Source organism: Callionymus lyra, chromosome 12 (genome assembly GCF_982586985.1).
Source record: "Callionymus lyra chromosome 12, fCalLyr1.hap1.1, whole genome shotgun sequence".
NCBI classification, from domain to species: domain Eukaryota; kingdom Metazoa; phylum Chordata; class Actinopteri; order Syngnathiformes; family Callionymidae; genus Callionymus; species Callionymus lyra.
This window is the reverse complement of record NC_141829.1, coordinates 346,396-359,393: the sequence shown is the minus strand read 5'-3', so window position 1 is coordinate 359,393 and position 12,998 is coordinate 346,396. Positions and strand designations below refer to the sequence as shown.

Below are 12,998 nucleotides of genomic sequence, written 5' to 3'. Positions count from 1 at the left end.
CTCTGACTCTGTCTCTGACTCTGACTCTGACTCTGTCTCTGACTCTGTCTCTGTCTCTGTCTCTGACTCTGACTCTGTCTCTGTCTCTGACTCTGACTCTGACTCTGTCTCTGACTCTGTCTCTGTCTCTGACTCTGACTCTGACTCTGTCTCTGTCTCTGTCTCTGACTCTGACTCTGACTCTGTCTCTGTCTCTGTCTCTGTCTCTGACTCTGTCTCTGTCTCTGTCTCTGTCTCTGTCTCTGACTCTGTCTCTGTCTCTGACTCTGTCTCTGTCTCTGTCTCTGTCTCTGACTCTGACTCTGTCTCTGTCTCTGTCTCTGTCTCTGACTCTGTCTCTGTCTCTGACTCTGACTCTGACTCTGACTCTGACTCTGTCTCTGTCTCTGACTCTGTCTCTGACTCTGTCTCTGTCTCTGTCTCTGACTCTGTCTCTGTCTCTGTCTCTGACTCTGTCTCTGTCTCTGACTCTGACTCTGTCTCTGACTCTGACTCTGTCTCTGTCTCTGACTCTGTCTCTGACTCTGTCTCTGTCTCTGACTCTGTCTCTGTCTCTGACTCTGACTCTGTCTCTGTCTCTGACTCTGTCTCTGTCTCTGACTCTGACTCTGTCTCTGACTCTGACTCTGACTCTGACTCTGTCTCTGACTCTGTCTCTGTCTCTGTCTCTGTCTCTGTCTCTGACTCTGTCTCTGACTCTGACTCTGTCTCTGACTCTGACTCTGTCTCTGTCTCTGTCTCTGTCTCTGACTCTGACTCTGTCTCTGACTCTGTCTCTGTCTCTGACTCTGTCTCTGTCTCTGACTCTGACTCTGTCTCTGACTCTGACTCTGACTCTGTCTCTGACTCTGTCTCTGTCTCTGACTCTGTCTCTGTCTCTGACTCTGTCTCTGACTCTGTCTCTGACTCTGACTCTGTCTCTGTCTCTGACTCTGTCTCTGACTCTGTCTCTGTCTCTGACTCTGACTCTGTCTCTGTCTCTGTCTCTGTCTCTGACTCTGTCTCTGTCTCTGACTCTGTCTCTGTCTCTGACTCTGACTCTGTCTCTGTCTCTGACTCTGTCTCTGTCTCTGTCTCTGACTCTGACTCTGTCTCTGTCTCTGTCTCTGACTCTGTCTCTGTCTCTGTCTCTGACTCTGTCTCTGACTCTGACTCTGTCTCTGTCTCTGACTCTGTCTCTGACTCTGACTCTGTCTCTGACTTTGTCTCTGTCTCTGACTCTGTCTCTGTCTCTGACTCTGACTCTGACTCTGTCTCTGTCTCTGTCTCTGACTCTGTCTCTGACTCTGTCTCTGTCTCTGACTCTGTCTCTGTCTCTGACTCTGACTCTGTCTCTGACTCTGACTCTGTCTCTGACTCTGACTCTGTCTCTGTCTCTGTCTCTGACTCATGACTCATGACTCTGTCTCTGTCTCTGACTCATGACTCATGACTCATGACTCTGACTCTGTCTCTGACTCTGTCTCTGTCTCTGTCTCTGTCTCTGACTCTGACTCTGTCTCTGTCTCTGTCTCTGTCTCTGACTCTGTCTCTGTCTCTGTCTCTGTCTCTGACTCTGTCTCTGACTCTGTCTCTGTCTCTGACTCTGTCTCTGTCTCTGACTCTGTCTCTGTCTCTGACTCTGACTCTGTCTCTGTCTCTGTCTCTGACTCTGACTCTGTCTCTGACTCTGTCTCTGACTCTGTCTCTGTCTCTGACTCTGTCTCTGTCTCTGTCTCTGACTCTGACTCTGTCTCTGTCTCTGACTCTGACTCTGACTCTGTCTCTGACTCTGACTCTGTCTCTGACTCTGACTCTGTCTCTGACTCTGACTCTGTCTCTGACTCTGTCTCTGTCTCTGTCTCTGACTCTGTCTCTGACTCATGTCTCTGTCTCTGACTCATGACTCATGACTCTGACTCTGACTCTGTCTCTGTCTCTGTCTCTGACTCATGACTCTGTCTCTGTCTCTGTCTCTGTCTCTGTCTCTGACTCTGTCTCTGACTCTGACTCTGTCTCTGTCTCTGACTCTGTCTCTGACTCTGACTCTGTCTCTGTCTCTGACTCTGTCTCTGTCTCTGACTCTGACTCTGACTCTGTCTCTGACTCTGACTCTGTCTCTGACTCTGTCTCTGTCTCTGTCTCTGACTCTGTCTCTGTCTCTGACTCTGTCTCTGACTCTGTCTCTGTCTCTGTCTCTGTCTCTGTCTCTGTCTCTGACTCTGTCTCTGTCTCTGTCTCTGACTCTGACTCTGACTCTGTCTCTGTCTCTGACTCTGTCTCTGACTCTGTCTCTGTCTCTGTCTCTGACTCTGTCTCTGTCTCTGACTCTGTCTCTGACTCTGACTCTGTCTCTGACTCTGACTCTGACTCTGTCTCTGACTCTGTCTCTGTCTCTGTCTCTGTCTCTGACTCTGTCTCTGACTCTGACTCTGACTCTGTCTCTGTCTCTGTCTCTGACTCTGACTCTGTCTCTGTCTCTGACTCTGTCTCTGTCTCTGTCTCTGACTCTGACTCTGTCTCTGACTCTGACTCTGACTCTGTCTCTGTCTCTGACTCTGTCTCTGACTCTGACTCTGACTCTGTCTCTGACTCTGTCTCTGACTCTGTCTCTGTCTCTGTCTCTGTCTCTGACTCTGTCTCTGTCTCTGACTCTGTCTCTGACTCTGACTCTGTCTCTGACTCTGTCTCTGTCTCTGACTCTGTCTCTGTCTCTGACTCTCACTCTGACTCTGACTCTGACTCTGTCTCTGTCTCTGTCTCTGACTCTGACTCTGACTCTGTCTCTGACTCTGACTCTGACTCTGACTCTGTCTCTGACTCTGTCTCTGTCTCTGACTCTGACTCTGACTCTGACTCTGTCTCTGTCTCTGACTCTGTCTCTGTCTCTGTCTCTGTCTCTGTCTCTGACTCTGTCTCTGACTCTGACTCTGACTCTGTCTCTGTCTCTGACTCTGACTCTGACTCTGTCTCTGACTCTGTCTCTGACTCTGTCTCTGTCTCTGTCTCTGACTCTGTCTCTGTCTCTGACTCTGTCTCTGACTCTGACTCTGTCTCTGACTCTGTCTCTGTCTCTGTCTCTGTCTCTGTCTCTGACTCTCACTCTGACTCTGACTCTGACTCTGTCTCTGTCTCTGACTCTGACTCTGACTCTGTCTCTGACTCTGACTCTGACTCTGTCTCTGACTCTGACTCTGTCTCTGACTCTGACTCTGACTCTGACTCATGACTCATGACTCTGTCTCTGACTCAGACTCAGACTCTGACTCTGACTCTGTCTATGACTCATGACTCATGACTCATGACTCTGTCTCATGACTCTGACTCTGTCTCTGTCTCTGACTCTGTCTCTGTCTCTGTCTCTGTCTCTGTCTCTGACTCTGTCTCTGTCTCTGACTCTGTCTCTGACTCTGACTCTGACTCTGTCTCTGTCTCTGTCTCTGACTCTGACTCTGTCTCTGTCTCTGACTCTGTCTCTGTCTCTGTCTCTGACTCTGACTCTGTCTCTGACTCTGACTCTGACTCTGACTCTGTCTCTGTCTCTGACTCTGACTCTGTCTCTGACTCTGACTCTGTCTCTGACTCTGTCTCTGACTCTGTCTCTGTCTCTGTCTCTGTCTCTGTCTCTGACTCTGTCTCTGTCTCTGACTCTGTCTCTGTCTCTGACTCTGACTCTGTCTCTGACTCTGTCTCTGTCTCTGACTCTGTCTCTGTCTCTGTCTCTGACTCTGACTCTGACTCTGACTCTGACTCTGTCTCTGTCTCTGTCTCTGACTCTGACTCTGACTCTGTCTCTGACTCTGACTCTGACTCTGACTCTGTCTCTGACTCTGTCTCTGTCTCTGTCTCTGACTCTGACTCTGACTCTGACTCTGTCTCTGTCTCTGACTCTGTCTCTGTCTCTGTCTCTGTCTCTGACTCTGTCTCTGACTCTGACTCTGACTCTGTCTCTGTCTCTGACTCTGACTCTGACTCTGTCTCTGACTCTGTCTCTGACTCTGTCTCTGTCTCTGTCTCTGTCTCTGACTCTGTCTCTGTCTCTGACTCTGTCTCTGACTCTGACTCTGTCTCTGACTCTGTCTCTGTCTCTGACTCTGTCTCTGTCTCTGACTCTCACTCTGACTCTGACTCTGTCTCTGTCTCTGACTCTGACTCTGACTCTGTCTCTGACTCTGACTCTGACTCTGTCTCTGACTCTGACTCTGACTCTGTCTCTGACTCTCACTCTGACTCTGACTCTCACTCTGACTCTGACTCTGACTCTGTCTCTGACTCTGACTCTGACTCTGACTCTGTCTCTGACTCTCACTCTGACTCTGACTCTGACTCTGTCTCTGACTCTCACTCTGTCTCTGACTCTGACTCTGACTCTGACTCTGTCTCTGACTCTCACTCTGACTCTGACTCTGACTCTGTCTCTGACTCTCACTCTGACTCTGACTCTGACTCTGTCTCTGACTCTCACTCTGTCTCTGACTCTGACTCTGACTCTGTCTCTGACTCTCACTCTGACTCTGACTCTGACTCTGTCTCTGACTCTCACTCTCACTCTGACTCTGACTCTGTCTCTGTCTCTGTCTCTGACTCTGACTCTGACTCTGTGTCTGACTCTCACTCTGACTCTGACTCTGACTCTGTCTCTGACTCTGACTCTGACTCTGACCCTGTCTCTGACTCTCACTCTGTCTCTGACTTTGTCTCTGTCTCTGTCTCTCACTCTGACTCTGTCTCTGACTCTCACTCTGTCTCTGACTCTGACTCTGTCTCTGACTCTCACTCTGTCTCTGACTTTGTCTCTGTCTCTGTCTCTCACTCTGACTCTGTCTCTGACTCTCACTCTGTCTCTGACTCTGTCTCTCACTCTGACTCTGTCTCTGACTCTCACTCTGTCTCTGACTCTGTCTCTGACTCTGTCTCTGTCTCTGTCTCTGACTCTGTCTCTCACTCTGACTCTGTCTCTGACTCTCACTCTGTCTCTGACTCTGTCTCTGACTCTGTCTCTGTCTCTGTCTCTGACTCTGTCTCTCACTCTGACTCTGTCTCTGACTCTCACTCTGTCTCTGACTCTGTCTCTGACTCTGTCTCTGTCTCTGTCTCTGACTCTGTCTCTCACTCTGACTCTGTCTCTGACTCTGACTCTGTCTCTGACTCTGACTCTGACTCTGTCTCTGACTCTGACTCTGTCTCTGTCTCTGTCTCTGACTCTGTCTCTGACTCTCACTCTGACTCTGACTCTGACTCTGACTCTGACTCTCACTCTGACTCTGACTCTGTCTCTGACTCTGACTCTGACTCTGTCTCTGACTCTCACTCTGTCTCTGACTCTGTCTCTGTCTCTGTCTCTGACTCTCACTCTGTCTCTGTCTCTGACTCTGACTCTGTCTCTGTCTCTGACTCTGTCTCTGTCTCTGTCTCTGTCTCTGACTCTGTCTCTGACTCTGACTCTGACTCTGACTCTGTCTCTGTCTCTGACTCTGACTCTGACTCTGTCTCTGACTCTGTCTCTGACTCTGTCTCTGTCTCTGTCTCTGTCTCTGACTCTGTCTCTGTCTCTGACTCTGTCTCTGACTCTGACTCTGTCTCTGACTCTGTCTCTGTCTCTGACTCTGTCTCTGTCTCTGTCTCTGACTCTCACTCTGACTCTGACTCTGTCTCTGTCTCTGACTCTGACTCTGACTCTGTCTCTGACTCTGACTCTGACTCTGACTCTGTCTCTGACTCTGACTCTGTCTCTGACTCTCACTCTGACTCTGACTCTCACTCTGACTCTGACTCTGACTCTGACTCTGTCTCTGACTCTGACTCTGACTCTGACTCTGTCTCTGTCTCTGACTCTCACTCTGACTCTGACTCTGACTCTGTCTCTGACTCTCACTCTGTCTCTGACTCTGACTCTGACTCTGACTCTGTCTCTGACTCTCACTCTGACTCTGACTCTGACTCTGTCTCTGACTCTCACTCTGACTCTGACTCTGACTCTGTCTCTGACTCTCACTCTGTCTCTGACTCTGACTCTGACTCTGTCTCTGACTCTCACTCTGACTCTGACTCTGACTCTGTCTCTGACTCTCACTCTCACTCTGTCTCTGACTCTGTCTCTGTCTCTGTCTCTGACTCTGACTCTGACTCTGTGTCTGACTCTCACTCTGACTCTGTCTCTGTCTCTGACTCTGACTCTGACTCTGACCCTGTCTCTGACTCTCACTCTGACTCTGACTCTGACTCTGTGTCTGACTCTCACTCTGACTCTGACTCTGACTCTGTCTCTGACTCTCACTCTGTCTCTGACTCTGTCTCTGTCTCTGACTCTGACTCTGACTCTGACCCTGTCTCTGACTCTCACTCTGTCTCTGACTTTGTCTCTGTCTCTGTCTCTCACTCTGACTCTGTATCTGACTCTCACTCTGTCTCTGACTCTGACTCTGTCTCTGACTCTCACTCTGTCTCTGACTTTGTCTCTGTCTCTGTCTCTCACTCTGACTCTGTCTCTGACTCTCACTCTGTCTCTGACTCTGTCTCTCACTCTGACTCTGTCTCTGACTCTCACTCTGTCTCTGACTCTGTCTCTGACTCTGTCTCTGTCTCTGTCTCTGACTCTGTCTCTCACTCTGACTCTGTCTCTGACTCTCACTCTGTCTCTGACTCTGTCTCTGACTCTGTCTCTGTCTCTGTCTCTGACTCTGTCTCTCACTCTGACTCTGTCTCTGACTCTGACTCTGTCTCTGACTCTGACTCTGACTCTGTCTCTGACTCTGACTCTGTCTCTGTCTCTGTCTCTGACTCTGTCTCTGACTCTCACTCTGACTCTGACTCTGACTCTGACTCTCACTCTGACTCTGACTCTGTCTCTGACTCTGACTCTGACTCTGTCTCTGACTCTCACTCTGTCTCTGACTCTGTCTCTGTCTCTGTCTCTGACTCTCACTCTGACTCTGACTCTGACTCTGTCTCTGTCTCTGACTCTCACTCTGACTCTGACTCTGTCTCTGACTCTGACTCTGACTCTGTCTCTGACTCTCACTCTGTCTCTGTCTCTGACTCTGACTCTGTCTCTGACTCTCACTCTGACTCTGACTCTGTCTCTGTCTCTGTCTCTGACTCTGACTCTAACTCTGACTCTGACTCTGTCTCTGTCTCTGTCTCTGTCTCTGTCTCTGTCTCTGACTCTGACTCTGACTCTGACTCTGACTCTGACTCTGTCTCTGTCTCTGTCTCTGTCTCTGTCTCTGACTCTCACTCTGACTCTGACTCTGACTCTGTCTCTGTCTCTGTCTCTGTCTCTGTCTCTGACTCTGACTCTGACTCTGACTCTGACTCTGTCTCTGTCTCTGTCTCTGACTCTCACTCTGACTCTGACTCTGTCTCTGTCTCTGTCTCTGTCTCTGACTCTGACTCTAACTCTGACTCTGACTCTGTCTCTGACTCATGACTCATGACTCATGACTCATGACTCATGACTCATGACTCATGACTCTGACTCTGACTCTGTCTCTGACTCATGACTCATGACTCATGACTCTGTCTCTGACTCTGTCTCTGACTCGGACTCGGACTGTATAATCATTATTAAGACTGATCGTGATTGACAGGTGACTTCAAAGAACCAGTTTGAGTCACTAGTGTAACGTGTCTGACCAGCAGAGGGCGCCAAATACAAGGATAATTGTCATCTTGACTTGTGAAAAGGAAAATCTTCATGCATGAGATACTGTTGATCAAACACAGGTGTGTGTGTGTGTGTGTGTGTGTGTGTGTGTGTGTGTGTGTGTGTGTGTGTGTGTGTGTGTGTGTGTGTGTGTGTGTGTGTGTGTGTGTGTGTGTGTGTGTGTGTGTGTGTGTGTGTGTGTGTGTGTGCAGGTGACAGCGGCTGGGAGACTCTGTGGAGGACCTACAGTCGTCAGCTCTGCTACTCAGACTTGAGTCAGTGTGTGACGACTGCAGACGTCAAGAGCTTCCTGGACGCTCGCGGCGTGAGCTACCAGAACTACGAGCTGCCGTCTCAGATGGACATCAGCGAGTGCTTCGTCCCGGGCGACAAGAAGGGCGAGCTGCTGCTGGACTTCCTCACCGAGGTCATGGACTTCAGTCACTCGGCGCCGGCGCCGCTCAAGGAAGGAGTTCTGGAGCTGCTGAGGCGCCCGGAGTGTAGCGTGGAGTCGGACGGTCGGGTTCTGTTCAACAACAACCTGGGAGCGATCGTGTTGGACGCCCCTGAGGAGCCGCGTCACCAGTGACATGGGACGGCTGTCAATCAAGTCATCAGATGTTTAACAGCAAATGTGTTGATTAATAAACACAAACGGCTTCCACTTGAATCAGGAAACGTTTGTTGTCAGTAAACACAACACAATGAAATCGATAAAGAAGTGATGTTTGTTTTAAAGTGAGTAACAACTAATAAATACATGAAGTATCGAAATTATCTCTTGACGTGATGAAAACGTTTCTGGAAGCACCAGGTTCTTGAAGCACCAGGTTATTGAAGCACCAGGTTCTTGAAGCAATAGGTTCTTGAAGCACCAGGTTCTTGAAGCACCAGGTTCTTGAAGCACCAGGTTCTTGAAGCACCAGGTTCTTGAAGCACCAGGTTGTTGAAGCACCAGGTTATTGAAGCACCAGGTTCTTGAAGCAATAGGTTCTTGAAGCACCAGGTTCTTGATACACCAGGTTCTTGAAGCACCAGGTTCTTGAAGCACCAGGTTCTTGAAGCACCAGGTTCTTGAAGCACCAGGTTATTGAAGCACCAGGTTCTTGAAGCAATAGGTTCTTGAAGCACCAGGTTTTGAAGCACCAGGTTCTTGATGCACCAGGTTCTTGAAGCACCAGGTTCTTGAAGCACCAGGTTCTTGATACACCAGGTTCTTGAAGCACCAGGTTCTTGAAGCACCAGGTTCTTGAAGAACTTACCCTGAGTCTGGGATCCTGGTGTGTTGAGGGAGGCCTCACAGAGGTGCACCCCCTGCTGGGTGGAGATTGTATCAACCATTGTTAGCGACGAGGCAGAGCCTCAGGTTAACTGATAGCAACAGCCCGGGTGTGAACTCATTCGTAGAACCATGGTTGCAAAGGTTACCTGGTGATTTTATAGTGTTTTTAAGTAAGTAGTTTATATTTTTCTGGACTTTTATTTACTTTTCTATCTGCCATAGATGTCATAGTTATGTTGTATTGTTGGTTTATACTTTAGCTTCAAAGATGTTGTAATCAAACTTATTTTGATGAACTTTACATGATCTTGTTTGACAGTCAATGATTGTTCGGGTCTGCAGGAGGAGGAGCAGGAGGAGGAGGAGCAGGAGGAGGAGGAGCAGGACAGCTGCTCACGTCCATACAGAGTGGACCAGTTACACAACAGGCTGTTAGGAGGTCAGTTCAGGACACACCAGTCCCTCAGCTCCAGCTCCTCCTTCTCCAGCTCCTCCTTCTCCAGCTCCAGCTTCTCCAGCTCCTCTTTATCCAGCTCCTCCTTCTCCAGCTCCTCCTTCCCCAGCTCCTCTTTATCCAGCTCCTCCTTCTCCAGCTCCTCCTTCTCCAGCTCCTCCTTCTCCAGCTCCAGCTTCTCCAGCTCCTCCTTCTCCAGCTCCTCCTTCTCCAGCTCCTCCTTCTCCAGCTCCTCTTTATCCAGCTCCTCCTTCTCCAGCTCCTCCTTCTCCAGCTCCTCCTTCTCCAGCTCCTCCTTCTCCAGCTCCTCTTTATCCAGCTCCTCCTTCTCCAACATCTCTTCGTCAGTTCTCCTCTCTGACTCTGCTGACTCTCCACCAACATGGCGTCTGAACACACCTGCTACGAGGGAGACTCGGTCCACAGTTTCCAGTTCTACCTGGAGAAGTCCGGAGAACACGAGGCCATTCTCCAGGCTGTGAGGAACATCTTGCCTGCTGAGTTCAGAAGGTTCTGCTTCAACTTTTCTATGTTTCCTCATTTTCCTCTTGGACTCTGTGCAGTCGTTCTGACTGTTTGTGCTCTTGTTTGTTTTGGCTTCTTCTCAAGCTGACGTCAGAGTCGCTGCTTCTCTGCTGACCTGGTCTACAGAGATCTTTACAATAACTGTGACTTCCTGTCGCTGCTTCTCTGCTGACCTGGTCTACAGAGATCTTTACAATAACTGTGACTGACTGTAGAGAACATGCTTGACTCGTGAAGGCCTGATGGATGTGTGTCGTGCAGGATGTCAGGAGGGAAGAGCAGCCTGGACGTGCTGGGAGTGGGCAGTGGTGGAGGTACTGAGATCCATATATCGAATATATATCCTGATATATAGATACTATATATATATGATAGTACGACATCTATCTGAAGATGGTTCTTCAAACCTCAAGATGCTCCAACAGATGCTAAAGTTAGTGTTGAGTGTCTCATGACTCCTGACAGACGCGTTAATAACGCCTCTATTCGTGAGCCGTCACTCAGCGTCGCCTCATCTTCTCCGAGCATCTGTTGCTCCTCATGTTGCTTTGAACCTTCCAAGCATTTGGAGAATTAAAAACTTGGTCCAACTTTCAGCCACTCATGCGTGAGAATCATTTAAAAGACACAAATGAAACCAATATTGTGTTTACAAACATGGATGTTCTTCTCATGGTTCCTTCCTTCAGGTGAGGTGGACGTCCAGATGCTGACTCTCCTGCAGAACACCTGTCCAGGTGTGTCCATCTCCAGCGACGTGGTGGAGGGCAGCAGTGGACTGACCGACTGCTTCAAAGGTTTGACAAATCTTCATGAAGCGAAGAACGAAGATGAACGAGCATGTTCTCGCAGCTCTGGTGAAGAAGACCTCAAACCTGCAGCAGGTGACCTTCAACTGGCACATCATGCACAGCGAGGGCTTCGTGAAGCAGCAGCGAGACGCGACCGAGGTCAAGACCTTTGACTTCATTCATATGATCCAGGTCAGCATCATCTGTGGAACACCATCTCACCAGATGATGTCTTCTAAACTGGGGTGACTTGTTTGGCAGATGATCTACTATGTGAAGGACCTTGAAGACACTCTGAAGTTCTACCAGAGCCTCCTCAAGCCTGGAGGCAGAATCATGATCATCGTGGAAGCAGGTTCTTGTCTCGGCGTCTCCTTGAATGCAGACCATCTCACGCTGTGTCCACAGGAAGCGGCGGCTGGGACACTCTGTGGACCACCTTCTCCAAGGAGCTCTGGGGCGGCGCCATCACCAAGTACCGCTCGTCCCAGGACATCGTGGCGTGTCTGGACAAGCTGGGGATGAAGCACCAGGATCACGTGGTGACCAACAGCTTCGACATCTCCGAGTGCTTCGACCCGAGCAGCGACACCGGACGCCGTCTCCTCAACTTCATGACGGCCAGAGACGACTTCCATCAGTCCTTCAGCCCCGAGACCAGAGCCGCCATCTTGGACGTCCTTCGCCGGCGCTGCAGCAGCGAGAGCGACGGAAAGATCCTCTTCAACAGTGACCTCCGGCTGATCCTCGTCCACCCTTGATGTGTCAAATGATTGACAGCTGCTGGTTCACAGAAGCGACCGCGATGTCGACACAATAAATAAAAAATAAAAATCTTTGACGTCAGGAATCGTTCTTTCATTCGTTCCATCACGTCCTGCTGTCAATCACGTCCTGCTGTCAATCATGTCCTGATGCTGTCAATCACGTCCTGCTGTCAATCACGTCCTGCTGTCAATCACTCATCATCACATCTGTTTGACCTTCACTCGTGACCTTCTGCCTCATCCCTACACTTTCTCACATGTAGCATTAGCATGCTAACAACTTGATGCTTTAATAAATAACATAATTTTACACCACAGTTCTGTCACTTTCAAAGACACTGTTTCTTTGATAGACATCATGGAAACCCTCCTGAGACATTAGAAGGTTCCAGTTGTTTTATTTCAAGGTCAATGGAATGATTCTTGTCTTTTACTTTCTCTCCCTTCATTCTCAACCTCTTCTTTCAGCCTCAGGTCTCTCTGCGCCACTCGTCCACTAGAGGGCAGTGCAATCATTCCTATCATTAAAACGACACCAGGTTTATTATGAGTCACCGACAGATGGCGCTCTTGCCTCGACCTTGTATTTCCACACGTTCACTGCTGTGTTCTCCGTCGAGATGTTCCAGTGCAGAAGCTCCTTCGTTCATTGACTTGTCATTGAAAAATACTCCAGAAAGTCTCTTCAGACTCGGAACCGCTTCAGAACCCAGTCCTGGACCAGAACCTTCTCAGAGAATCGAGCCACGAAGAGTTTGTTTCTGGTTGAATCGTCACCGACTGTCGACGATGAGCGACTCGGTGTTTGGAGTCAGATGTGGAGCAGGTGTCTTTTAAGAACGTAGACACTAGCTCAGCGGTGGTGGAGCTCCAGCCCATCTGGACCTCGATCTCTGCCTCTGGCTGGAGTCGCTCATCAGTGTAATGAGGATCTCAGCAGATGTTGTTGTTTGTGTTTTGCTTCACACACAATATTATATATTATATATATATATTATATTCCATCATATTTAGTTTAAAATGAGTTCTTAGTATGTTTTAAACTCATATGTTTCTCTAAAGATTTGTTTCGTTTGACTTCCTCAGAAATAACGTGTCAATCGCGTAATTTATTAATAATATTATATTGTTGTTGATGTTTTGATGAAATTAGATTAAAATGTAAATCAACACAATATTTCACTGGTTCAAATAAAAATACATTTGTGTCTTAAATGACATTTTCATTCATTTTTATCTGGAATGTCTGAGAAATCTTAGTTTCTAAATGTATTTAATTTGATATTGTTGTTGATGATGTTGTTATTATTGTTGTTGTTGTTGTTGTTATTATTGTTGTTGTTGTTGATGTTTTTATTATTGTTGTTGTTGTTGTTGATGATGTTGTTATTATTGTTGTTGTTGTTGATGTTGTTATTGTTGTCGTTGTTGTTGTTATTATTGTTGTTGTTGTTGATGATGTTGTTATTATTGTTGTTGTTGATGTTGTTATTATTGTTGTTGTTGTTGATGATGATTGTTGTTGTTGATGATGTTGTTATTATTGTTGTTGTTG

At 48.4% G+C, this 12,998-nt stretch overlaps 2 protein-coding genes across 2 annotated transcripts in view; both read left to right on the top strand.

Annotated features, from left to right (window-relative positions):
• Positions 1–8,401, top strand: part of LOC148067946 (histamine N-methyltransferase-like) — a 29,557-nt gene extending 21,156 nt beyond the window's left edge. The window contains exon 7 of the mRNA XM_087804247.1: positions 7,837–8,401. Coding sequence (XP_087660373.1) covers positions 7,837–8,213 — 377 coding nt within the window. The 3' untranslated portion in view covers positions 8,214–8,401. The remainder of the gene's footprint in view (positions 1–7,836) is intronic.
• Positions 8,402–9,682: 1,281 nt separating this feature from the next.
• LOC148067945 (histamine N-methyltransferase-like) lies at positions 9,683–11,522 on the top strand. Its single transcript, XM_087804248.1, has 6 exons — positions 9,683–9,870; positions 10,147–10,199; positions 10,575–10,682; positions 10,738–10,868; positions 10,938–11,031; positions 11,085–11,522. The coding sequence occupies exons 1-6, from the start codon at positions 9,743–9,745 to the stop codon at positions 11,435–11,437; spliced, it is 867 nt and encodes a 288-aa protein (XP_087660374.1). The 5' UTR covers positions 9,683–9,742; the 3' UTR covers positions 11,438–11,522.
• Positions 11,523–12,998: the final 1,476 nt, after the last annotated feature.

Bases quoted from the DNA above. Each gene is read 5' to 3' on its own strand.
- LOC148067945 (XM_087804248.1), top strand. From the start codon at position 9,743: ATGGCGTCTGAACACACCTGCTACGAGGGAGACTCGGTCCACAGTTTC. The intron at 9,871-10,146 runs GTTCTGCTTCAA...TGTGTCGTGCAG, and splicing joins TTGCCTGCTGAGTTCAGAAG to GATGTCAGGAGGGAAGAGCA. The intron at 10,869-10,937 runs GTCAGCATCATC...CTTGTTTGGCAG, and splicing joins ACTTCATTCATATGATCCAG to ATGATCTACTATGTGAAGGA.